The following is a 27,654-nucleotide window of genomic DNA, read 5'->3' as shown; positions in this document are numbered from 1 at the left end:
GGATTTAAGAATACATGAGGGTAGAGAGAGGTGGGGTGGGACATTGAAACCACCCAAACCCATGTGGGTGGGGAAGAGCAATCTCAGGGTGTCTCCTGTTCACATGCACAGGGGAGAGGCCAACTTGAGGAGTCACTCACCAAGCATGTACTGATCGTCAAGGCTGAATGTTTCCACGTCGCCAGGGAACTCCACCCACATCGGCCTGGAGAGAACAAATCATTACTGGAGCAGACACTTTTATCTCAGGAGAGGATTGCAGAATCATTCTGCCCGTTCCAGTGCAGCTTACAGACCCCACCCTTCACCAGCCCTGCAGCCCAGGGAATGTATCTGAGGGGGGTGGGACACAGGGAGCACCATATCCAGCCAGTCCCCAATGTCGGCGTGTGGACACTACTGTGCAAGGGTGACTGGCTGGGCCCCGGACACCGAGAAGAGCTCCGCTCCCCCAAATGTGTCACAGCACAATGTGGGTCCAGGGAACATCTTGTTCAGGTTGCCCTCTGCATCCACCTCCCCTCCCCTCTGCCCCCATCCCTTGGGTTCCTATTCCCTCCTCCTCCCCTTAGGGACCCGTTCCCCCCTTCCAGTTTCCCGTTCCCTCCTCTCCTCTGACCCCCCCTCTTTCCTTACACAAACTGTACAGAACCACAGGACCTCCCCCCCCCCCACTGTATGGCACGAGCTGGGCATGCAGACTCCGCCACAATGGGCACGTGGACCCTGGTAGGGAGTGCACATTACCTCATGACGGGCTCCCCGGTCTTGTACGCGTGGTAGAAGCTGGTGTACCAGAACGGCAGCAGGGTGTAGCGCTGGCGAATGGCCGCCCGGATCAGCTGCTTGTTGTCCTCACCAAAGAGCCAGGGCTCCCGCCTCGGGGTGTCCAGGTGGGCGTGGGCCCTGAAGAAGGGCTGGTAGGCTGCAGCCTGGTACCAGCGCACCAGCAGCTCAGGGCTGGGGTGCTTGAAGAATCCACCAACGTCCGCTGCAGAGCAAAGGGTCTTAATGGAGAATGCCTCTTCCCTCCCATCTTCTTGCTCTGTGCCAGCACTGCTGGGCCACACAAGCTTCCCCCCTTGCCTATTCCCCACATTCAGCTTCGGAGACCTGGGTTCGATGCCCACCTCCACTGCTGGGTGGGTAGAGTTTGCCCATTCTCCCAGTGACCGCAAGAGTTTCCCCCCCCCCCCACGTTTCCCAGAGACACACCAGTCAGTGGGTTGTCCCAGAGAGTGGTTGAATTTGAGGCCAGTGTGGGGAGGGGGGGTGGTGGGAGGAATAAATAGTCCGGGGTAAACACAGGATTAGTGTAAAGGACAGCACAGACAAGGTGAGCCAAGGGGGCCTTCGGCTGATCTCTGCGCCTGGCTTCCAACCCTCCCTCCTGACCCAGGTTTGTTCACCACAACCAGTTCACCTCTGGGTAGATTCAGGGTTTACTAGTGACCACCTCGACTCTCAGCCCCTTTTCCCCTCACCCCCATTCCCCTTGACTCCATTCCCCTGTTCCCCTCACTCTTACGGCCCTCATTCCCCTCACCTGTGAACCCCATTCCCCTCGCTCTCGCGGCCCTCTTTCCCGTAGCTCCTGCATTCCCCCATCCCCGCGGCCCCCATTCCCGCCCCCCCATTCCACGGCCGCCATTCCCGTCACTCCCACGGTCCCCATTCCTGTCGCTCCTACATGCACTAACCTCCGCAGAAGGAGATCCCGGTCAGTGCCAGGGACAGGCACATGGGCAGCGACACCTTCAGGTGGTCCCACTCTGCAGAGTTATCCCCTGTCCACACAGCCCCTGCAAGAGAAGGAGATGGAGAGATTAGAGCATCGACCCTAGAGTGAGCTGCCACACCTCTCTCCACAGACACCTTCTCTGTGCTCTCAGGAGACCTTTGGCCCCTTTTAAAAATGTCACTGTACTCAAGAGCAACGTACAGCGCTTGCCACCCGATAATCTGCTTGATGCACTCACCATGGTACTCACTGTCCCCCAGCTCCAGACATCTGCTTGATCCCTACCACTGATGCTATACATGTGGAGTTTGCACATTGCCAGTGACAGGATGGTTCCCCCCTCCCCTAATCCAGATGTTCCACCCATCTCCCAAAGACGCACAGATTGGTAGATTAATTGGCCAACATAAATTGTCCCTCATGTGTGGGTGAGTGATAAGAATATAGGAGGAATTGGTGAGACCATAAAGGAATCAGTATAAACCGGTGGTCGATGATAGCACACTCCTGGGGGAGAGGGGCCGAAGGGCCTGCTCCAGTACTGACAGTCACTGATGAACAATCCTTCCTCCTATACACCTTCACTCAGGCCTTGTGTTGGGAATTGGAAGGCCTTCCCCTGGAAGCTCTGGCGAAACTGATCCCGGAAAGAAAGGGTCATCATGAGAGGAGCGTTTGACTGCCCCTGGCCTGTCCTCATTGGAATTCAGGAGAATGAGGAAGGGATCTCATCAAGAGGGTACAACCTCAGGATTGAAGAGTGTCCGCTTAGAATAGAATCTGCTCCACCATTCAATCATGAGCTGATCCATTTCCCCACTCGGCCCCACTGCCTGACCTTCTCCCCATAAACTTCAATGCCCCGGCTAATCAAGAACCTGTCAATCTCTGCCTTAAATACACCCAATGTCCCAGCCTCCACAACCACCTGCGGCAACAAATTCCAGATTCACCGCCCTCTGGCTGAGGAACTCCTCCGCGCCTTTGTTCTCAGCGGATGCCCTTCAATCCTGGAACCAGTCTCTTGAGAGTCTCTGTAACCTGTGTTACACAGCGCTGGTGATTCCCATGTCTCTTTAGCTTGCTCACACCTCTCTCTCCCGCTTTCAGAAACGTCTCCCCTGTTGACAACTGGTTATGGGGAACCTACCGTAACGCTGGGATCCAGCGAAGAACCCTCTGGTGAGGACAAACGGTCTCTCTGTGCCACCGGAGCGCTGGATCTGGCCCTCAGCTGTAGCCATTTGCTGCGCAGTGAGAGGAAGGGACAAGGAGTCAATTCCCGGCAAGAAACCGGATCAGCAATGGGGCTGCTCCAGCAGTGACCTGATGGGTCTCTGGCCTGTTTCACCCATACCGCTCTTCCTTGTCCTGTAAACACTGACGGCAGGTCCTAAACGACCCCTACAGGGTCCCGACTGGGGAACTGTGGGAACACTGCTCCCTGCACAGACCAACCCACCCACCCACCCCCTCTCCCCACTGCTGAAGGGGGTGATAATCCTCCAAAAGATCAATGAAAAAGCTGACGGACAAATGCGAAACAAAAACATAATGCTGGAGAAACTCAGCGCACTTTATATATCAAAGGTAAAGATACATAACCAACGTTGAAAGAGATATTTAAAATGATTAGGGGTCGTCGCAGTCACCTACTCATCTTCGTCGGGAGCGATGATGATGTACGCGATGCGATGTGCGGGGGTAATAGCATGTGTTACGCATCAGTATAAGGGTGATGAATCTCAGGTGCAGGAGGAGGAGGGTGAGAGGGTCAGGATCATCCATGTGGCAGTGAGTCATTGAGAAGGTCAGAGGGGTTTGGCTGGGTGGTGTTTGGGGAGTTGAAGGATGCAGTGTTGTGTGACAAAGAATATAGAAATGTTTCTGGGAGATAAATTGGGAAAAGATTGTTAGAGAAAGTCACATACAAACAATTTAAAACAGATCTTATTTGAAATGCTGGGCATAGTGGCTTCTCACACCTTTTTACAAGAGTTTTGAAGAGTGTTCAAGAGACGTCACTAATGGATTCTTGTTTATCAAGGCAACAGATGAAAGAGCAGACAGGAGCCACTATTGTTTGCAGGAGAATTTGCTGTTGTAAGAGGGTCATGTGGTTTTGTAAGCAGAGAGAGTCAAACAGGCTTTCTCTCAGTGTGTGAGAGAGAGAGAAGCAGAGATCACTTGACAGTGTTACAGCCAGCAGAAGTTGCTGGGACTGAAACAGGACAAGCTGGCAAGCTTTTGAAAGACTGCCTGGTTGAAGTCCTTGTGGTTCATGTAAGAGGAGAGGACTGGCTCTCTAATGTTTCACTTGGAATAAGGAAAAGAAAGGCACTCTGTGGTGACCTGAAAGAAAGGTTATTGTCTAGTTAAACCCTGACGGGGCAAGTTTTGTCATCAAGAACCTGGAGTGACTGATGGAAGTACATCAGTTGTGGATGTCCTGGAACAACAAATCTCTCTCTGAAAACCGACAAGAACCTTCCTAAGCGGTAACCATTTACCTTTTGAGCGCCAAAGCCTGGTGAACTTTATAAATGTTAAATTCTGTGCACAGTATAAGAATTGCCTGCAACCAGTGAACTGGGAGGAATGAGAAGTGAGATTGGACTGTGAACCAAAGAACTTTTCTGAACTTACACACACACATTACACACACGTGCATTTAGAATTAGAAGGGGGTTAAGTTAGGTTAGTTAATAGTGATAAGTTAAAGTGTAATTCTATTTTCATGTTTAAAGATAATTAAAAGCAACTTTTGTTCAAGTAACCATTTGTCTTGGTGAATATCTACTGCTGCTGGGTTTATGGGTCCTCTGGGTTTGTAACAGTTGTGTCTAGTAAATAATAAAGAAAGCTGACTTCACGGTGTGGCTGAAAGAAATGAGTGAGTGCATTCTTTATTTGTTTGTAAGCTGTGTTAAATCAGTGCCGTAACAGGGGATAGACAGAGTAAATGCAGATCAGCTTTTTTCCACTGAGGACAGGGGAGATACAAACTAGGGTGAAAGATGAGATGTTTAGGGGAACACAAGGGGGGAACTTCTTCCCGTTGAGAGCGGTGGGGGTGTGGAACGAGGTGAAGTGGTGAATGTGGGCTCAATTTTAACATTTGAGAAGAATTTAGACAGGTACGTGGTTGGGAGGGGTATGGACTGGGTCCAGGTCAGTGTGACGAGGCAGGAAAATAGTTCAGCACAGACCAGAAAGGCCTGTTTCTGGGCTGTAACTTTCTATGGTTTCAGGCCTGAACCCTTCACCAAGGTGTGAGCAAAACGTAGCAGGCACTGAATAAAATGGTGGGGCATTATGTAATAGATGCAGAAGGGCCACAGATGGGCCACAGCCAACTTTGGGGGGTGGTTCTGCAAATGGAGATTCCCATGTGAATGGACATCAGGGAAGGTCGTGCTTCACGTCCAAGACTCACCACGTAAAAGGCGTAGAGGTTGTGGACGTCCCTGTGCTCCCAGCCGCCCCAATGCACGCTGTCCTTGTGCATGGTGACCTCGGGCCCGTTGAACACCGATGGCTCATTCATGTCGTTCCACGTGTAGAGGTTGTCCATGGACCCCTGGGGAGCAAGAAACCAGGTGAGGAGAGGGATGGTTAGGAGGGGTTTGGACTTTGAAAGCACCCTGTGACATCCCGCCCAATGGCAACTGAAGGTGAGCTGAGCGTAAAACAATGCAGGACAGTAGGACATTGCTGCAGCTTGAAAGGGTGGTGATTCCTGGAACTGTCGTTGGCGGAGGCTGGATCAACAGATTGACTTAAGGTGAAGGTGGGCGAACATTTGATTAAATTTAGACATACACCACAGAGCACCGAGAGGAAACCCTCACAGACACCAGAAGAACGTATAAACTCACTGGGGAGAGGGGGGGGGGGGGGAAAGGAGGATGGAGCAGAGGGAGAAACACAGGCTATCAGGTAACAGATATGGAACAGTACAAAAGACGAGGAATATAAATTCCGATGAATTTCAGTTGACCATTTCTAGTTTTTTTGCATATTTTTTGATGTTGGCCCTCGACAGCTGGTGAAACGTGGCACCCCCAACAGTAATGTGTCTGGTTACCAGGGTTCAATGAGTCCAGTCACTGCACTGTTCATTTCCCGCCACACACACTCTAAGAAACCTAAACTGACCTGATACTGATCGTAGGCAAACAAACTGGTCCACCAAGATCGCATCTCAGGGTTGGTGAAGTCAGGGTAGCCAGCAGAACCTAGGACAGACAGACGGGCAGTGAGCAGGTAGGCTTGTGGATTCAGACCACACAGATCCTTCATGGGGCCCATATCACAACCTAAAGTACTGACAGGAGAGAGAGAAAAAGCAAGCAGAGAGAGAGAGAACACACTAGAGATGACTGTCCCTACACTTCTCTCTCTTGCAAACCACGGCGCTCATTGCCCCAAGACTTAGACCTTATTCTCTCTCTGTCAATCAAGTTTATTATATTCTGATTGTACAAGTACAACCTGTCGAAAGAGATTTTCTCCAGTCCTCAGTGCAAAACACACAGACACAAACCAGACAAACAATACATATACAGGACAAGTGTTCATCTATACAAATAAATAATGTTTCGTAAATATGAGGGTCTCGGAGGGTGAGTGTGAGCAGTTCCTTGGGTCGTTCAGTGTTCTCACTGCCTGTGGGAAGAAGCTGATCCTCGGCCTCGTGGTGCTGGCTCGGAACCTCCTGTATCTCTTCCCCCGACAGGAGCAGCTGAAAGATGCCCTGTATGGGTGGAAGGGTTCTCAATGATTTTTGCGTCCCCTCTTCAAATAATGATGCTGGTAGATCATGTCGATGGGGAGAAGGAATCTCCAGTGACCCTCTCTGCCTCTCTTATGGTCATGTGGATTGACCTCTGATCCATTTCTCTGCAGCAACCGTCCCCACACGGCGAATCAGCCGGCCAGGACGCTCTGGATACAGCTCCTGTAGAAGGTTGACTTGATGGTGGCCGGTAGCCTCGCTCGACTCAGTCTTCTCAGGAAGTGCAGTCCCTGTTGCCCCTTCCTGACCAGTGATGGTCTGCTGCCCATTGTGCTCCCTCTGCTAACTCCATTTACCCATATTAGATTGTGATAGTACAGATTCTATCACCAATGTGTATATGTACAGATGGTAGTGTAGGATGATTGTGATTGGCTGAGAGCGTAGCCACACCTACTGGCAGATCTTAAAGGATTGCTCCTAGCCAGACCAGGTCATTCTGGACTGGTCGACCTACTTGTGATATGCTCCAGTCTTTTAGTTAATAACTTTACAGGAAGAAGTGAATCTGTTGCATTGTTCAAGTGAACCGGCGTGGACTTGAAGGGCTGACATGGCCTGTTTCCACACCGTAAACAGTTATATGGTTATATGGTTAAAAGCCTTGGTTTGGATCAACGTCTTTGGTTCTTTCGACACGCACTACAATTTTATTAACCTAAAAAAATTTTTGAAGGGATGGAGCGTATGCTACAGCTGGAATGCCTCGACATCAACCCACAGTCAGCTACAGCCTCGAGTGACTTTAAGTACTGGGTGAGATGCTTCGAAACATACTTACAGCTCTCTGACCTGCTGTGATAGAGGACAACCATCAACTACTAATATTGATGGTTATGGTGTCCCCGAGAGTCTACCAGAGTGTCCAGGACGCGACCACAACGCCATGAAGGCGTTGAAAGGGCTCTACGAGCGACTGGTGAACAGGGTCTATGTGTGGTACAAACTTGCTACAAGGAGGCAACAGCCCGGTGAGTCCTGTAGAGCTTATATTCAGGCACTAAGGGCAATGGGCAGGGACTGTACCTGCACAGACAGAATTGCTGCGGAGACCACAGATGATCTGATTCAGGATGCCTATGTGGCCTGGGTCCAATCAGGTGAGGGAGCGCCTGCTAGAGCACAGGGGAGAAAACCTAGAGAACGTGATCCAGATCGCAGAGACGATGGAGGCTGCGGTCTAAAGTATGGACATGTACTCTCAGAGCTAGACCCCAAACTCTGATGTGAGTAGAATGCCCTCCCTCTACCCTACTACTGCCGCTACACTGCCCGATGCAACCACAAAGTGTTATTTCTGTGGGAGGAACAAGCACAGCAGGTCCCAGTGCCCGGCGAGAAAAGCCAGGTGCCAGAAGTGCCTTAAAAATGGCCACTTTGCTATAGTCTGTTGCTCCAAAATGGCCACCGTCAAACACAGTGCTTCGTGTGAAGCCCAATCGCCACTCTCCATTTCAAACACTTCTTCCTCAGAGCTCTCATCCAATGAGAGCGAGGACTCCACCGCGCGGCAGCGCCTGACGTCACGGGGCAGACACCGAGCGCGCAAGGCACAACCCACCCTTACCACAATGACGTTCACTCTACCTCACGAAGCAATGTCCGACCAGGCCCCAGCCCCGACCTCAACGGCCGCTGCCGGCCAGGGATCCGCTGACCAGGGACCCACTGCCGTTACTGCCGACCGGGGACACGCTGCCGCTGCCGACCCGGTACCCACCGACGCAGCCAACCGGGGACCCAACACTGCCAACCAGGGACCCACCACCACTGACTGCCCCACCGCTGACCGCCCCACCGCCGACGGCAAGCAGTGACCCCCAACACTTACCATTGGCTGCAGGCAACAACACCAACTCCTCGACACTGTCTTTTCAGGCCCAACTGTTTGTGTGATGTCATCACGCAGGTCTCCACTGTCCCCATTACAAGTCTCTGCATCAATAACCCTCGACCAGGATTTCCCCCATCCCCTCACAAAAGCAATGGAACTGATTAAAGTGCATGGACACTATACCAATTGCTTATTTGACTCGGGATCAACTGACAGTTTTATCTGCCCAGACCTGGCCCACCATTGCGGACTGGCTATTCTCCCCACTGCACAGAGAATTTCATTGGCGACCAGATCGCACTGAAAGTCCAGGGCATCACGTTCAGACTTCAAACTATTAGTCCTTCCTCAATTGTGCGCCCCTGCACTGCTGGGATTGGATTTTCAGTGCCAGTTTCAAACCGTTTCCCTGCACTTTTGGAGGCCTCATGCTCCGCTCTCTGTCTGTAACCACTCCACCCTGGAAACCTCCTGCCAGCGGCAGCCCGAGCCACCCTCCACCATGCCCCAGGACCTCACCTGTAGTCTCTCCATCCCCTCAGTTGCTCCGCCAGCGCTTTTCGCAAATCTCACCCCTGGCTGGAAGCCTGTGGCCACCAAAAGCCGGCAATATAGATATGAACACAGGAAATTTATCACAAGTGAGGTGGGCAGACTGCTGGATGAGGACATTATCGAACCATGGACCTTAAGTCCATGGAGGGCCCAGGTGGTGGTTGTTAAAAACGGGGAGAAGCCGCAGATGGTGGTTGACTACAGCCAATCAACCTCTTCACGCTTTTGCATGCGTACCTCCTTCCACGGATCATGGATATGGTGAATCAGATATGATGTATTTTCCACCATTGACTTACATTCGGCCTATCATCAGCTCCCGATCTGCTGAGAATACCGACCTTTCACAGCCTTCAAAGCAAATGGGCGGCTGTATCAATTCCTCATGGTACCCTTTGGGGTCACAAATGGCGTCGCGATCTTCCAGCGGGAAATGGACCGGATGGTGGACCAGAATGTGCTGACTGCTACTTTCCCATATCTGGACAATGTCACCATCTGCGGCCATGACACAGAGGACCATGATGCCAACCTTGATAAATTTTTTCAGACTGCAATTCGCCTGAACTTGACCTACAATTTCAACAAGTGTGTCTTCCGGACCACTTGGCTTGCAATTCTGGGTTGTGTGGTGGAGAACGGGGTGGTCATGCCGGACCCTGACCGCATGCGTCCCCCCATGGACTTGCCACCCCCCCCCACCCCCGCCCCCGCACCCAGAAGGAACTCAGACGCTGCCTGGGTTTTTTCTCTTACTATGCCCAATGGGTTCCACACTCTGCCGACAAAGCACGGCCACTCATCAAGACCACCTCCTTCCCCCTGCCAACTGAAGCCAGGGCGGCCTTCGACTGCATCAATTCGGATATCGCTGCTGCAACGCTGCACGCCATCAACAAGTCCATTCTGTTCCAAGTCGAAAGCGATGCATCTGACTTTGCACTGGCAGCCACCTTGAACGAGGCTGGCCAGCCGGTAGCCTTCTTCTCCAGAACCCTCCAGGGTCCTGAAAGACGGCACTCCTCTGTCAAGAAGGAGGCCCAGGCCATAGTCAAAGCAGTACGTCGTTGGAGACACTACCTCACTGGCAGGCTGACCGACCAATGCGCGGTCTCCTTCATGTTTAGCAATACCCAGCGAGGTAAGATCAAGAATGACAAAATCGCCAGATGGAGAATCGAGCTCTCCACCTTTAATTATGACATACTGTATCAGCCAGTTAAACTCAACAACCAGCCAGATGTGCTCTCCAGGGGGATTTGCACCAACATACAACTGAGCTCCACGAGGATCTCTGTCATCCAGGGTTCACTAGGTTTGTGCACTTTGTCAATGCTTGCAACCTGCCCTACATGGTCGAGTAGATTCGCTCCATGACCCAAGCCTGCCCGGTGTGCACTGAGTGCAAGCCCCACTTCTTCCGTCCAGAGAACACCCACGTCATCAAAGCCACCCGCCCCTTTGAGCGTCTCAGTGTAGACCTCAAGGGGCCCCTACCGTCGACCAATCGTAACATCGACATCCTTACAGCCATCAACGAGTACTCCCGCTTCCCATTCGCTGTGCCCTGCTCAGACATGACTGCCTCCTCAGTTATAGAGGCCCTGATAGCATCTTCACCATCTTCGGGTACCACAGAAACATCCACAGTGACAGGGGGGTCCTTGTTTATAAGCGCAGAGCTGCAGCAGTACCTTCTGGAGCGTGGTATTGCTTCAAGCAGGATCACCAGCTATAACCTACGGGGTAATGGGGAAGTCGAAATAGAGAACGCCACCTTCTGGAAACCGGTTACGTTTGCCCTCCGGTCCAAAGTTCTCCCCACCTCTCGCTGGCAGGACGAGCTCACTAGTGCCCTACACTCCATCTGCTCCCTCCTATGCACCGCAACCAATGCCACTCCCCATGAAAGGATGTTCTCTTTCCCGAGGAAATCCGAGTCGGGTACAACCATACCAGCATGGCTCATGGTTCCTGGTTCGGTCCTTTCACGACGCCACGTCTGTTACTCTCACCCCTTGGTTGACCGAGTGACTCTGTTCCATGCGAACCCGCATTATGCCTACTTTGAGTACCAGGAAGGACGGAAGGTAAGGGATCTAGCCCAAGCCGGATCAGGCGCAGCAGTGCCTTTAACCCAACCTCCCCCTATTCCTTCTCCCCCAGGTCATGTGCTTGAACAGAGGGATCAGCACCACCCCACCAGCTCAGGCCAGACTGTCGACAACGCCATTGGGGAATTGAGCGAAGCAGTGGCCGCCTCCTACGGGCCTGCCGGCGACACGACTCCGGCGACCCCAATCCCGACGGTCATGCCGGATGATCAGACCCCCTGACTGGTACAGCCCCTTTCCTCCATCCACCCTGGGGTCGCTTCTCAAAGAAGGGGTGAATGTGATAGTACAGATTCTATCACCAATGTGTATATGTACGGATGGTAGTGTAGGATGACTGTGATTGGCTGAGAGTGTAGCCACATCTACTGGCAGGTCTTAAAGGATTGTTCCTAGCCAGACCAGGTCATTCTGGACTGGTTGACCTACTTGTGATATGCTCCAGTCTTTTAGTTAATAAAAGCCTTGGTTTGGATCAACAAGTCTTTGGTTCTTTCAACACGCACTACATAGATCAACAGCACCCCCTGCCTTGACCACTCAGAACCTTCAATGCTTCGTCGACATCGAGGGTTTCCACCAGCCCCTCATGCATGCCAGATGCCGGCCACCCTTTTGGATGGAATTCCACTCCAGATATCCGCTAAATCCCTTCAGCTTCCTGCCTTCCTCATGGCCGGAACTGAGGTCTGTCCACACCTCAGCTGTCCAGTGCTCAACTGTTCCACTCTCCATGGGCGCTGACCTACACGGGTCCTTGGCTGGCCTGGGCATCTCCCCACCACCTCCCTCTCCAGTTCAAGGTCTGGCTGTGGCTTCACTTTCAATCCCTTTGCCGGCAGGCCCACCTTGAACCCACCCACCTAAATCAGGTACTTCAAGCTGGAAGGCTGCTGTGTCACCTGCACCAGCCACCGCCCCTCACACGTGCTGTATAATGAACATTGGAGTTTAAATTTAAATTCAGCCATTCAGCACGGTAACAGGCACTTCCGGCCCACAAGCCTCTACTGCCTAAATATCCCAATTAATCTACAACCAACCCCCTGGGATGTTTTGAAGGGTGGGAGGGAACCCATGGAGACATGGGGAGAACGTACAAACTCCTTACAGACAGCGCTGGATTTGAAACTGGGTCATAATAGTGTTATGTTAACTGGGCCGCCCTGATACAGTTGCAGGAAGGTTAATAGGAAATTAGAGCTTTAATGGAAGAGAGAAGATGGCGATAGACAGACGCTGTCAGTTCTCCATTACCTGGCCAGCACCAGCCTTCATAATCGTTTCCATCCTTTGTCTTTACGTAGAGGTTTCTGGACTGCAACTCGCTGTGTATCCGATAGCCACTGTCGATCTTAATGTGGGGGTCGACTATACTGACCATCTGGGAGGGGGAGACACAGAGCTAGCAATTTAGAAGTTACAGAACAACTGCAACCCACCCCCCACCCCTTCCATTCTCGCCTCGGTACCTTGCGCTTCTTCAAGGCCAGGTTCTGCAGCATGTTCTTGGGGTTGGGGAACTTGTTGGGGTCCCAGGTGAAGTACCGCTTCCCGTCTGTGTGCTCAATGTCCAGCCAGATGACGTCGTACGGGATGTCGTGCTCGTCAAAGCCGGCGTCCACCGTCTGCACGTCAGTCTCGTCATTGTAGTTCCAGCGGCACTGGTGGTAGCCGATGGCAAAGAGAGGGGGGAGGGCTTGTGTACCTGAGGGGAGAGAGATGCGAGAGAACAGTGACGCTGGGAATCGTCCCTTGAGCGCATGGCAGTCATGCAACATTGAATCAGGCCTTCGGGCCAAATCATCTGTGCTGGCCAAGTGAAGGGGGTTCTCTGTTCACATGTATACAGACGCCGGGCATCACTGAGCTTTGGTCTCCAGAGGAAAGGCAGGAGAGGGGCTGAGCGACATGGGATGCATGCACAGACTGGGATTGGCCGAGAAAGCGAGTTAGCGCCAAGCCTCAAATCACTCACAACTATGCTTCTAGGTAATCTAATGCAGCTTTACTTAGTTCAATTTCAAGTTATTGTCACATGTACCATGAGAATGTTTGTTTTGCGAGCAGCCCAGCTAGTCTACCCATACATAGAATAAAATTGTGATGGGTATAGAGAGGGTAAATACAAGCAGGCCTTTTCCACTGAGGTTAGGAGAGGTAAAATCTAGAGGGCATGGGTTAAAGGGGACAAGGGTGAAAGTTGAAAGGTAACATTAAAGGGAACTTTGCACCGAGAGCGGTGGGGGTGTGGAACAAGCTGCCAGATGAATGCAGGCTCAATTTTGACATTTAAGAAAAATTTGGACAGGTAAATGGATGGAATGGAGTATGGAGGGAAATGGTCCAGCTGCAGGCCAGTGGGACTACGGTAGAAAAATTTGTTCGGCACAGACTAGGAGGGCTGAAGGGTCTGTTTCTGTGCTGTGGTGTTCTATGGTTCTAATAAAACGAGTGTAGACTTACAGACAGAGATATTAAAATTATCTAATGGAATGTGAAGGGGCTTAACGGACCCATAAAATATAGGATTTTAGTGCACAATAAATATTTAAAGGCAGAATGTGTACCTGTATCCTTTATCCGGACATCTAAAATCTGGAAAGCTCCAAAAACCAGCATTTTTTTTCCTGGTGCTGGTACAGCAGAGGGAGAGAGAGAGAGAGAAAGACAGCAGCGTGACTTGGGTGGGCGGGGGGGGGGGGAAGAGAGATGCCAGCGTGGCTGGAAGGGGGTGGATATGGCAGCACAATTCGGGTGGGCTTAAATCTGGGGCAGCTGGTTTTTGTTCTGAAATCTGGAAAAATCTGAAAATCGGAACACACTGTCCCCCAAGGATTCCGGATAAAGGATTGTGAACCTGTATTACATATTTCAAAGAAACACATATCCAAAAGACAGATTAAGACAGACCAATATTTAAATGGAAGGGTCAATGTTATCACTCAACCTCTGAAGCCAAAATTAGGGGCATCTCCATTTTAATACAGCCAAATGCACCATTTATAACAGCAGAATGGATAAAATGAGGTGCTGTATAAATTGTACTGGGACACGACAGGATAAACCGGTGGTTATAGCCAGTATTTATGATGCAAATGTGGACGACCCAACATATTTTGTAAAGGTTTTTGATCTTTTACCAGACCTTTCCCAATACTCACTAATTCTAGGTGGAGATTTTAATTGTTGTTTGAACAGTTTTAGACCGTTCTTTGAGAAAAAAGACTAATCTCTCGAAATCAGCTTTAACAATACCCTCCTTCTTATATGGGAGTGAGCGAGGTATGATTTTTGAATCTTACCTCTTTTTTCTCAACCATTCATGAAGCTGATACAAAGACTGAGTATTTTCTAATTGACAACCAGCTAATTAACTTGGTTAAAGCCTGTGGGTATCTTTAAGTATCCAAATAATACTCCAAGTATTAAAAAAACAATAGAGTCTTAATAATTATTATTTAATAGTTTTTGACCTTTTTTCTTTGATGTCAATTCAATGCAAGATGTTTCAAATGTAGTGGTCTGGGATACTATGAAAGCCTACTTATGTGGCCAAATCATCTCTTACACAGCCAATAAAAACAAAAGGGCTCGGAAAGGAAGATTGGATTTAATTAATCCGATTAAGTGAATTGATTTAAACCTTGCCCAAAATAGAGACTTAGGGCTATTCAGAGGAAGAACTGAACTAAAATCTAAATCTGACCTTCTTTCTGCACACCTGATTGAACAGCAGCAGCTTTCCACTGGTTGGAGAGTTCACAATTTTAACGCAGAGTGTTAAATCTGGAACCCAGATTCCTAGGAGCAGTTAGAGAACACTCCTGCCTGTGGTACACTATGTACACTACAGCACGGCAAGCAGGCCCTTTTGGACCATGAGACCATGTTGCCCAATTGCACTCAAATAACCTACAACCCCCGGCATGTTTTGAAGGATGGTTGGAAATTGGAGCCCCCAGAGGAAACCCATGCAGACACAGGGAGAAAGTACAAACTCCTTACGTTGTGACATGCGTTACTCTAACCACTATCCCGCCCTATCCCCTGCCATGACGTGCCTGTGAGTGAGGCGTACTGCTTGAAGACATCAAACGGGGACGGTCCGAGCAGCACAAAAACATCAATGATTCCGCTCTCCGACATCCAGCGGACATCCGTCTGTGGGATTTCGTTCGCCCCCTGCACATAATCAAGCATCTTCCCAAACAGGGTCTGCAAGAGTGATGAAGGAAGAAATAATATTTGTTCTAAACTAGTGAGCAAAAATTCACTTCCCCCCCCCCACCCACCCCTGTGTGAGCTGCCGACAGAAGGGGACCCCTCACCCTCACTGGGTCTTCCGCTGGTGACGGCTCTGTCGCAGGAGGTGGGTACGAAAATGCAGATGTCCAAGGGCTGGTCGTCACAAGCCAGAACAACCTTTGAAGCAGAAATAGGCCATTCAGCCCATCGAGTCTGCCCCACCATTCAATCGTGAGCTAATCCATTTTCCCACTCAGCCCCACTGCCCGGCCTCCTCCCCATATCCTTTGATGTCCTGGCTAATCAAGAACCTATCAATCTCTGCCTTAAACATACCCAACGACTTGATAGTCCCAAACAACATTCCTCCTGCTCGCCTCTAAACCCCCACAGGCATCTCTTCCAAAGGCGCCTCTTGAAACTTTGAGCTCTTGTTCAGAATGAAATTCACTTCTCAGAAAGACAGTATCTGCAGGTCCACTGGATCCTCGAGAACTGTGATCAAAGAATCTGGACCAGTAGGTAGGTGGAGTTAAAAGTGGAGGGGGTTTCCAATCTATATCGACTTCTGATGCACAGTAATGGGGCTGAGTCCCATGGGATAATCAGGAGAACACAAACAGGACTTCATCGAGGGGACAAAAGTGGAAAGGGTAAACAACTTCAAAGTCCTGGGAGTCAACATCTCTAAAGATCTATGCAATCACAAAGAAGGCTCACCGGTGGCCATACTTCCCGAAAAGATTTTGCTAGAGTCTTGCAAAATTCTCCTGGTGGACCATAGAGAGCATTCTTACTGGTTGCATCACTGTCTGGTATGGAGGTGCTAACGCACAGGACAGGAACAGGCTACAGAGACTTGTGGCCTCAGCCAGCGCCATCACGGGCATCAGTATTCTATCCTCAGGGACCCCATCACCCAGGCCAGGCCCTCTTCACTCTGCTACCATCAGGAAGGAGGTCCAGGAGCCTGAAGACGAGCACCAACAGCTTTTTCCTTCCACCATCACATTTCTGAACCACAGACACCGCCTCACTTTGCCTTTTTCTTGCACTATTTTAATTTATTTTCTTCATATGAATGTTTGCCCTATAACCCTGCTGCAAAATAACAAATTTTGTGACATGTTCACGACATAAATTCTGAATCATTCCCCAGATACATTTTACAGCAAAAGAAATCAGAAAATGTACATCTCAAGAGGCCATTCTTCCCATCACATCTATGCTGTCAGAAGGCTCATCAAGCCCAAATGCACCTTCCATTATGCAGTGTTTGGGTGCAGGTCACATTTTCTCCATTAGATTTTGTTTCAGCAGTGCTGTCCAAACCTTCATGGTTTTTTCTTTAAAGCTGCAGTTATTTCTGACTTCCAGTTTGCTTCTCTCCTTCCCTCCCTGTGAGCCCCGCGGTCCGAATCACGTCCCTGTTCAACAGTGAGGCATCACCCACCTTCCCCGCTGTATTGGAGCTGATATCGACCCAGGTCTCGGCAGCGTTAAGCCAGAAGATTCCCAGGGTCCGGCGAATGTTGTGGGCCAGCATCAAAGGAACTGCCCCGTAGAGTGCCATGGGGTTAAATATCTCGTATTGGAACACGTCAAGGTTGTACAAGCGATATGGATCTCCGCCACTAAGACAAAGAGGGACAGTGGATTACAATTACACGTACGCTTCCTTGATCCCTGAAAGGAGCAAGTCAGTCACAGATGACAGAACTTGTTATGTTCAAGAATGCCTCATATTACCTTACAACCAACCTGGAGCAAAAAACAACAAATCTGCCGGTAGAACTCAGCAGGTAGAACAGCATCGAGTCATAACTCAAGCTGAATGCGATCTGGTGTTCATTTCAAGAGGAATAGAATATAAGAGCAGAGATGTGATGTTAAGGTTTTATAAGGCACTGGTGTATTGGAAGCAGTTTTGGCCTCCTCATTTAAGAAAGGATGTGCTGACCTTGGGAAAAGGTTCAGAAGGAGGTTCACACAGATGAATCCAGGTTATCATACAAGGAGCATTTGACAGCTCTTGGCCTGCACTCATTGGAAATTTAGGAGAACGAGGAGGAAATCGCATCAAACATTTCGAATGTTAAAAGCCAGATTGGACTAGATTAGAACTAGATAAAATACGGGAAAAGATACCTGAACACATATTATATAAATGGGATGAAAAATTGGTACAACGTAGGAGTTCTCCAGTATTACATCATCTACTCAATATTTGGAAGAAGATTCATGTAGAAAGGAATAAAACAAATTACCAATTACCAAAACTAATACTGACGCAAAATCAGCTAATCCCTTTTACAATAGATAACCTTTCCTTCAGAGAATGGGAGAAAAAAGGGATCAAAATAGAAAATTGTTTTTCAGGAAATAGATTATTATCCTTTGAACAAATTAAAGATAAATACAATATAACTCAAGATACAGTGCTGGCATATTACCAATTGAGATCCTACTTGAAGGACAAATTAGGAAGCAGTCTGAGTTTACCAGAGGGAAGTAAATTTGAACATGTGATTACAGATACAATGATAATCAAAAGATTTATAACAAATATGTATATTAAACTGCAAGAAAAGGAGAATGAGGAAACAAATGGTAAAACTAAACAAAAATGGGAACAAGATTTAAATATAAAGATAAAAAAGAAAACATGGGAGAAATTATGTTCTGGAACGATGAGAAATACAATAAATACGAGGTTACGTATGATACAATATAACTGGATACACAGGCTATACATTATACCTCAAAAGTTAAATAAATGGGACCCAACAGTATCTGATAGATGTTTTCGATGTAAAAAAGAAATGGGAACAACAATTCATGCAATCTGGACATGTGAGAAAGTGAAAAAATTTTGGGAAGATCTAAACCAGATATTAAATAAAATCACAAAAAGCAATATGCCAAAAAACCCAGAGATCTTCCTCCTAAGTAACATAAAAAACAAAGAATTTGGAATTGATTTGGATGGTGCACAAAAAAAGATTTGTTAAGATAGCTCTAGCCGTAGCAAAAAAAAGTATTATGTCAACCTGGAAATTGGAAGATAATTTGAAAATACAACAATGGTATATAGAAATGAATAAATGTATTCCATTAGAAAAAATAACATATAGTTTAAGAAATAATATTGAAATATTTGAACAAATATGGAAGCCTTACATGAAACACAATAGAGAAAACCTACCGGGGACATTCACCACCTAAATTAACGAAAGGAGAAGGAAATGAAAAGAATTGACTCAGTGGAATTTCTTGTTTATTTTTAATGAATGACAACATTGTTTGATTGGTTTAATGTATCTTAGATTTTGTACTTTAAATGGATGGGGGGGGAGATAGGGAGGATGGGATGGGAGGAGGGGTGGGGAGAAAATGACACTGTATATATTTGAAAAGGAAAATGTATGTATCATGGTCAATGTGGTTTATGGTGTGAAAAATAAAAAATTTTAAAAAAGAAACTTTCGAATGTTGAAAAGCATTGACAGGGTCGATGTAGAAAAGTTATTTCCCACGGTGAGAGAGTCTTAGATAAGAGGGCACAATTTCAGGATTGAAGAACAGAGACGCGGAGGAATTTCTTCAGCCAGAGGGCAGTGAATCTGTGGAATTTGTTGCCATGGACGGTTGTGGAGGCCAGGTCGTTGGGTGTATTTAAGGCAGAGGTTTATGGGTTCTTGATTTGCCCAGGCATCAAAGATTATGGGGAGAGGGCTGGGCAGTGGGGCTGAGTGGGGAAAACGGATCGGCTCGTTGGGGCAGACTGGAAGGGCTGAATGGCCTTGATAACTCTCACAAAATGTCCATTCTTTCTTTCCCACAGTTTCTGCTCGACCTGCTGTGTTTTTCCCCAGGTTACAGGGTCTGTAGTCTCTGCAAACTAACCCAGCTGTTTTGGACTGGGTTTTGTTGCCGTGATTGGAAGATCACGGCAAGATTCCACAAAGCATCATCAGGTCACAGGTTCTGATGGAGTTGGGTGGGAAATATACTGTGTTTCAAACAGTGACCAGAAGATTCTTCGTACCTCTCTGCAACACAGAGGAAGCTTCGGTTAAATATTTTACACCAGAGGAACACCCGGAATAGTTTCACAGGCCCACCAGGATCAACCGCCTGGATTATGGGGAGCCTGTCTGTGGATGGGGACTGAACCCACAATCTTTTAAACAATCAGGCAAAAGTGCTATCTATCAGGAAATACTTGCCCCTCTACCTAGTTCAAGCCCCCCCAAACTCCAACTCAATGCCAGGACTAACACCCTGGGTTACGAACATCTGTCTTAAGGACCACTCGTACTTATGAACAAATTGTTCCCCCAATTCATGCATGCACATAATGTCATCTCATGAATGCCCCTTCTGGTATGCAAGACATTGATGGAATGAGAGTAAGTGTTAACTTTTAATCATGATCTTTTTTTTCTATCTAAACTGTTCTGAACCTTTTCTTTAATGTGTTTTTTTTTAAATAGTACCCGTGCTGTCCAAATGCCCCAATTAATGGTGGGTGGAAAGTGGAATGCCAGAAGGATCCCCACACAGACACAGAGAGAACGTACAAACTCCTTATAGGTTTTGAACCCTGTAAAAGTGTTTGTGGTCAGCAAAACATTGGTTGCCATATGAATGTGGGCCACAGTTTAATGTTTGCCAAGGACACAAATTGCTTGTGAGGAAGAGAGGTGGCCACTTACTCTGTAGTTTTGAGCTTCAGGTTGTCAGCGTGCTCCGGGATCCCGTACACGTGCTCAAAGCCAGGTAAAGAGAAGTCCAGGCCAACTGAGGACGGGCCTGAGAGGAGACAAAACACGTCACGCTGGAAACACTCGCTCCTCCACCCAGTCCAGGATCCCAGGATCAAACTCAATGTCAGAAGCAGCCCCTTTGTGTCCAAGCAAACGGTTACATGTATGAAAACTCAATACTACACACAATTCTTTTCTTCTGAGACCCTCCCCCACTCCCGCCCAACCTCAGTTTATGACGTGAATGTTCTCCCATCTAAGAACCCCCTCCCACCCAACCTCAGTTTATGCCGTGAATGTTCTCTGGGTAACCATGTGGTAGCCGCCAGATCACCTACTTCACTTACAATCAGGTTGAAGGGGGAGGGGCGCAGCAGAGAGTTCCTTAGCCTTTCATTCAAATAGTGCCCTGAGAGCCTCTTTTTGACCCATGTAACAAAAGCCAGTGCCGCTCATGAGTGCAACACCCCTCATCCACGCCCTCCAGTGCTGATAGGGTGGCGGCCCAAATCATCCCTGCAGGTTGGGAACAGCTGCTGAACCTTCTCCCTGTTCAGAGGCAGAAGGCACCACAAACAAATATAGCGGAATAGGCCATTCATTCCACACCTTGAGCCTACTCTGTCACTTTGGTCGGCACGGTTAGCTCTCACAGCGCCAGCAAGCTGTATGTAAGGAGTTTGTACATTCTCCCCATGACCTGCATGGGTTTGCCCTGGGCACTCCACCCTCCGAAACGTCCCGGGTTGTAAGCTGGTTTGGAGTAATTGGGCGGAACACATTTTAGCTTTTAGATTTAAGCATACAGCGCAGTTAACAGGCCATTTCGGCCCACGAGCTCATGCTGCCCAATTGACCTATTACCTTGGGACATTTTGAATAATGGGAGGAAACGAGAGCGGGGAAAACCCACACAGACACATACAAACTCCTTCCAGACTGCGCGGGATTCAAACCCCAGAGCTGACCATGCCGTGACTGGCTTCTTGAAAATAATATTCTTTCTAATGACTATGATCTAGGCAACCACACTCCCACTGATCCCCAGTCAGCCTTGGTCTGCCTTAACAACATTACGCATTTCGGCTTCCTCCACCTTTTGAGGGGGGGGGTGTGGGGCTTTAGAGGCACACCACCCTAAGGAGAGGCAAATTTGCCTCATCAAGACCCTTAAAATGGGAAGGCTGTTCGGCCAGTCACTGAATCAGGGCTAACATCAGTCGGACAATTTCTGAAGTGAATTGTGTGATAATGTTTGGACTACATCACAGCTGTTGGCTCCAAGTTAACAAACTTTTTCCTGGGTTGCCTGTGCAGAATTACCATTCGGTTTGGTGTCTGTGTGAGTTTTAAACGTTTCCTCCCACATTCCAGCCTCGTCCTCCGTCTCCTGGCTCTCATTTTGAGAATCCGCGTCTTCAGGCTGTTGGAAGGTAATGAGATTCCATTTAGCACACAAGAAACAGGCCAGTGGCTCACATATTTATTGCTCCTCTCATCCCCTTCTCCGTGAGGAGTTTGAGGAGATTTTGGACGTCACCAAAGACTCTTGCAAACCTCCACAGGTAAACCGTGGAGAGCGTTCTGACTGGTTGCGTCCCTGTCTGGTGCAGAGGTGCCAACGCACAGGACAGGAAAGAGGACCGTTAACTCGGCCAGCGCCATCACGGGCACCAGTCCTCGCCCCATCGAGGACAGCTATGTGAGGCGGTGTCTTATGAAAGCAGCCTCTATCCTCAAGGACCCCCCCCCCCTCCCCCAACCACCCAAGCCGTGCCCTCTTCACTCTGCTACCATTGGGAAGGAGGTCCAGGAGCCTGAAGACGAGCACGCAGCGGCACCATCAGATTCCTGAACGGACAATGGACCCCAGACACAGTCTCACTTTCTCTAATTTATTTATTTTAAATGTAATTTAGAGCAATATTTGCACTGTAATGTAGTTGCGAAACAACGGATTTTGTGGTGTGTTCATGGCAGTAAATTCTTTTTTTTTTGGTTTTGACATGTTCTTTATTCAAAGTGTAGCCATTTATGCCTTTTTGGCAGCTTTCAGTTTGGACATTTCTAGCTTGATAATTCTGTTTCTCATTTTCTTGGCCTTCATGACCTTGAAACGGTCAAAGTCGGTCATTTTGGCCCTCTTTGCACAGGCTTCAATTTTCTTTGCCCAATTAGTTTCTTTCCATTTTTCACTGATTTTCTCTTTTTCCCAAGCAGCTTTCACAAATTTGTGGCGAACACTATGTGGTATTTTAATCTTAAAGTTGGTGAGCTGAAAAATAAAAAAAATTAAAAAAAAAAAAAAAAAGTTGGTGAGCTGCATGCACTTCAATGGCAATGCCTGTCTCCTTACACCACTGCAGGGACCATCCACCAATGCCCGGTTCTGGTCGATGACATCGATGATAGCCACCAGCTTGCCAGCGTGCGGGCCGAACGTGATGTAGGCCAAGCGGCCGATCTCCACGTACCACTTGTACACCATGGCAATCGCCAGTGAGTCGAGAGAGAAAGCGGCAGTAAATTCTGATGCCACTCCTTCCACCTTCATACAGATATCCCCACTGTTCTCCTTGACTGCTCCCTGGTCAAAGATTTCTCTGATTGACAGCTTCTAAATTACATTTATTGGCATCCACCTTAGATTTACAACTCATAGAGTAATGCACCAGAGACATGTGTTTCAGCCCGTCGACCATCCATCATTGTTTTGTTCTCCCCATAATTTTACCATCTCCCACCAAATTCCCCACTCACCATGGAGAATTGTACACCACAGAAACAGGCAAACAGGCGTAGCTTGTCTGGCCCTTACCTGAATTAGGCCCGTACCCCTCTCACTGCCTCCAATGGAGTTATCCTGAGGTCAGCAAGAGAGACGGCGGGTGCTGGAAAACTGGAGCAACGCACAAGATGCTGGAGGAACTCGGCAGATCGGGCAACAGAGGGTCAAGGTTTTGGGCCAAGACCCCTCACTGTGTGCCTTTCTTCATCCTGATGGAAGTTCTCGGCCTGAACCCTTGCCCTCCATGACTTGCTGAGTTCCTCTAGCATTTTTGTGCATTGTTCCACATCACCAAACAAGTAGGGTTTTTTTTAAAAGGAAGTTAACATAAACCGGTGCCCCTCAACTTCCGTTCCGGAAAACCCATTGTAAGTCAAAAAAGATTACAGACGTTATGCAGCGCGTGACTGTAGTCTGTGTGAGTATGATTCCCTGTGGAGAATATCCTTCAGGGGCAAATAAAGACTGTTGTTACAATCGATCAAGTCTAGACTCACTGCTTCTCAGACTATTTGAACTTGTTCCTCACATAAAAGCCCCCCCATGACTTTACAGACCTCAGTACGATCCCCCACTCAACCTCCAAAGAGAAGAGGCCTCGTTTTCCCAGTCTTTCACGATAACTTCCCCAATCCTGGCAATAATGTTGTAAACCTCTTTACCCAAATTAACCTACCAATTCATGTGCCTTTGGAACAAGGGAGAAGACCAGAGCACCAGGTTCAAGAGAGAACGTGCAAACTCCACACAGACAACATGGGAGTGAACCCAGGTGCTGCACCAGCTAACTAACTGCCCTCCACAGGCGTTCCAGCCAATAACAATTCTTAAATGCCTGACCAGTTTTAGCCCTGACCAGTGGTACAGAAATTCTCCAGGGGGGATGCTTACGAAGGAAGGCGTATCCATTAAAGTGGACCTGAGGTAGCTTGATTAAAAATCACAAATACAGCTGCAACTTTGCAAAGTCCGAGAACTCTGTTACAGCAAGAAGCACGGCCACAAGCAGCTGGGCTCACTCCAAAAGAGTTTCCTTTGAGGCTTACAGCTTGCGTATTTATACACAAACTTCCAGTTTTCCAGAACGTTCGAACAAACATTCATGATATAAATACGTTTCTCAGAGTTCTCTTGGGATTTGTTAACCAGGGTTGTGTCCTTTACCCAAAAGATAATAGACTTTTACTGTCTTTGCCAAATAAGGAGTTTAAAATCACCCCCAGCCTTGTTGAATTATAAACAAGAGAATGGTATGTGGTTAGTCTCTCAACAGTTTAAAACTCAGTTCAAAGCTCTGTTACTCTGACTGACCTGTTCCACCGGATTGGTTTTGTCATTGCCGGGATCCAGCTCCTCTTTCACGTCCTCGTTTTCCACATTTTCTTCTTTCTTCTCACTGCGGGACAGGAAAGTGAATTTGTACACATTTTTGTTTGGGCCCACCTCCTACTCAGCCGAAATCCCGCCTCCCCAGCTCCGAAACCCCACCTCTCTGGCTCTGCTGGCAAAGCCGGCCGTCTCAAACACTGCTCGCTTGACCCCCGCTGGGCGAGAACTCCAACAGGCTCCAGCCTTTCCCACGCCCTCCACCGGAAAGCATCTGGACGCAAATGACCTTCTGCCTTTCACTGGTAGAACTGGTTTGCCAAAGCCCTGAACCACCAATGGGGGGTGGGGGGGGGGGGGGAGGTCCTTATTTAAACTTCACAACCCCAGACCCCTCACCCATTTATAAAAGTGCAGAGGACACAGAGACAGGTCTAATTCTCCTTCAGTTGATCAACAGAATTTAGGATCACTTTAGACCAAGCATTCTTTTACTGACAAGGACCGCTGCTTTTAACCGTTAACAGTTATTTCCAAATTCTTTCACATTCCTCATCTGCCTGAATTTCATCCACCTCTGCAAACACCAGGCATCCTGGCTCTTGGGAATCCCAATTCCATTCCACTCTTTACTGGTAGGTGGCTTTCTATTTCTGGACATCCCCCTCCCTGTCTCCATCTTGCCCTCTGGTTAATACTTTCTGTCGTAAAAACACAACGCTGGAGAAAATCAGCAGGTCAAACATGTTGCATAGATAAATAAACGTAACCAGCGTTTCGGCCTTGAGCCCTTCAACAAAGTTAGAGCAAAATGTCAGCTGGCGCCCAACCACCATTTTGCTCTTATCCTGATGAAGGGCTCATGCCTAAAATGTTTGTTTGACCTGCTGAGTTGCTCCAGCATTGTGTTTTTCCTTCAATCATGGTGTTGGCAGACTTTCGTGTTTTAATATTTTCCACCGATCCAGTTATCCTGTTCTCTGGCATCATGCTAAATACCACTGGAAAGAAGGCTGGTTGAATAATGTGGATAAATCACCTGGTCCGAGGCTGCCTGTTACACAAGGAAGGAATCCGAGTCACAGGGTCACACAGCACTGCGGAGTCACCGAGTCCACACTCACCCACACTAATCCCATTTTCTTTACACCCTCAGGTTCTACCCCTCACCTACATGCTAGAGGTGATTTACAGAGGCCAATCACCAACGTCTTTGGGATCTGGAAGGAAACCAGAGCACCTGGGCAGAAAACATGGGGGGGGGGGGGGGGTCATAGAACGTGCAAATGCCACACAAACATCGGAGGGGTCAGGATCAAAGTCTGGACCTTGCGGGGATATACTCAGTAACCCTAGGTATTATAGGGGAAAGTTCTGGAAACACGGATAAGGGTCAGATTTACCTGACGTCCAAGACTCTGGACATTCACCCAATCTTTTCCTCTCATGATTTTGTACGCCTCTACAATATCAAGCCTCATCCTCCTGTACTCCAAGGAATAGGTTCTAGCCTGCTCAACCCAGGGTTCGAATCCTGTGCTGTCTGTTAGGAGTTTGTACGTTCTCCTCATGTCTGCGTGGGTTTCCTCCGGGGGTTCCAGTTTCCTCCCACCTTCCAAAGACTTACGGGATTGGAAGTCAACTTGAGTGTTGGATGGAGGTGACTTGATTGGGGGTCTATGGAATTCTGAGAGGCTTACATGAGGTGACGGCCAGTGCCTTTTTCCCAGGGCCAGAAAAGCAAACATCAGAGGATGTCTGTACAAAGTGGAGGGAGGGAGGTTTAGGGGAGACATCAGGGGTAAGTTTTTTTTTTAACTCAGAGAGTTGTGGGTGTCTGGAATGCCTTAACGGGGATAGTGTTGATGGAGGCTGGAACATTAGGGGCATTTAAGAGACTCTTAAGACAGGCACATGGATGAAAGGAAAACAATGGGTTACAGGGTAGAAAGGGTTTAATTTTTTTTGGTAGGAATATATAGATCGGCTCAACATCAAGGGCTGTAATGTTCTACATTCTAATTGGGCGGCATGGGCTTAAATGGCGGAATCGGCTTCTGCCGTGTTGTAAATAAAACTTAAAATCTCCTCTGCAAGCTCCTTACTGCAATAGCATCCTTACTGTGGCACGCTGATAAGAACTATGCTCTGGACTACAGCTTAGACAGAAACTCCTTTCACTTGCATTCTGTCTTTGCAGGTAGACTACTGCCCTACATTCTGGGAACACTGGATAGAAATCGACCATGAAAGAAAAACTACAAGTATCTGCACTACAAATGTTAACTCTGCCAAGGTGGACCCATTTATCTTGCATTGCCTTAGCTGCCTTATTAGCTTCCCCTGACACCGAACATAATGATGATAATGGTAAATTTAACGGAGGCACCAACACAGTGACCCCTAACGTCACAACTCACTTGGAGTATTGAGAGCAGTTTTGAGTTCCATGTTTGAGAAAGGATGGGCTGACGTTGGAGAGGGTTCAGAGGAGGTTCACAAGGATGATTCTGAGAATGAAAGGGTTATCGTAAGAGGAGCATTTGACAGCTCTTGGCTTGTATTTGTTGGAATTTAGGAGAATGGGGGGGGGGAGGTGGTGGAATCTCATTGAAACATTTTGAATGTTTAGATGTAGAAAGATTGTTTCCCACTGTGGGAGAGTCTGGAACAAGAGGATTGAAGGGCGTCCATTTAGAACAGAGATGCAGAGGAATTTCTTCAGCCAGAGGGCAGTGAATCCATAAAATTTTTTGCCATAGGTGGTTGTGGTAGCCGGGTCATTGGGTGTATTTAAGACAAAGATTGATAGGTTATTGATTAACCAGGGCATCAAAGGTTATGGGGAGAAGGCTGGGCAGTAGGGCTGAATGGGGAAATGGATCAGCTCATGATTAAGTGGCAGGGAGATTCAATGGGCTGAATAGCCTATTACAACTCCTATGTCTTATGGGGGTGGGAGAGGAAAGTAGTATCATTCAGAAATGTGCATGTTATCGCCTTGATACAAAAGCAAAGTGTCATTGGATCTGAAACAGGGACAGAAAATGCTGGAAACAGTCAGCGTCTGCGAAGAGATAAACAATGAATATTTAAAGTCAACCCGATGAACAATTCATTGGCAAGAAAGGTGGATATACTCCTGGGTCATTAAATTTCAGGTACCATATATACTTGTGTAATAGTCGAATTTTGTGGACCAATTTTTTGGGTCAAAATTGGGGGGGGCTTGACTTTTACACAATACTAGTTTTGAATGTGGTAAGTTCAAGGTGATGCGAGCTCGGATGGATGAGACCAGGTGGAAAGTCCGTGACACGGCATTAGAAGCTCTGGTGGGCAGCCAGTCGAGGAAGGGATCCGTGGTTGGGGCGTAGGGAGCTCAGGTAGGCAGGACTGGGTGGTAAGTCCACATTCAGAGCGTCGAGATGAGCAGGCGAGTGGGGCAGGCATCGGGAGCTCTAGTGGGCAGGCGGCCAGG

General features: G+C 48.2%; 1 protein-coding gene and 1 pseudogene across 2 annotated transcripts in view; both read right to left on the bottom strand.

Annotated features, from left to right (window-relative positions):
* Positions 1 to 27,654, bottom strand: part of LOC138740893 (neutral alpha-glucosidase AB-like) — a 52,262-nt gene that overhangs the window by 5,513 nt on the left and 19,095 nt on the right. For both annotated transcript variants that reach the window (XM_069894175.1, XM_069894176.1), the window contains 13 exons: positions 24,159 to 24,243; positions 21,383 to 21,482; positions 20,009 to 20,105; positions 16,744 to 16,924; positions 15,107 to 15,260; positions 12,515 to 12,750; positions 12,300 to 12,426; positions 5,900 to 5,979; positions 5,178 to 5,321; positions 2,892 to 2,988; positions 1,701 to 1,802; positions 748 to 991; positions 141 to 205 (listed from right to left, as the gene is read on the bottom strand). In XM_069894175.1, the coding sequence (XP_069750276.1) occupies positions 141 to 205; positions 748 to 991; positions 1,701 to 1,802; positions 2,892 to 2,988; positions 5,178 to 5,321; positions 5,900 to 5,979; positions 12,300 to 12,426; positions 12,515 to 12,750; positions 15,107 to 15,260; positions 16,744 to 16,924; positions 20,009 to 20,105; positions 21,383 to 21,482; positions 24,159 to 24,243 (1,712 nt within the window). The remainder of the gene's footprint in view (positions 1 to 140; positions 206 to 747; positions 992 to 1,700; positions 1,803 to 2,891; positions 2,989 to 5,177; positions 5,322 to 5,899; positions 5,980 to 12,299; positions 12,427 to 12,514; positions 12,751 to 15,106; positions 15,261 to 16,743; positions 16,925 to 20,008; positions 20,106 to 21,382; positions 21,483 to 24,158; positions 24,244 to 27,654) is intronic.
* On the bottom strand, positions 22,087 to 22,551 carry LOC138740898 (large ribosomal subunit protein eL14 pseudogene; annotated as a pseudogene).

This window comes from Narcine bancroftii, chromosome 8, assembly GCF_036971445.1.
Source record: "Narcine bancroftii isolate sNarBan1 chromosome 8, sNarBan1.hap1, whole genome shotgun sequence".
Classification (NCBI taxonomy): Eukaryota; Metazoa; Chordata; class Chondrichthyes; order Torpediniformes; family Narcinidae; genus Narcine; species Narcine bancroftii.
Note: the sequence above shows the minus strand (reverse complement) of the source record. Positions and strands in the feature narration are given on the sequence as shown.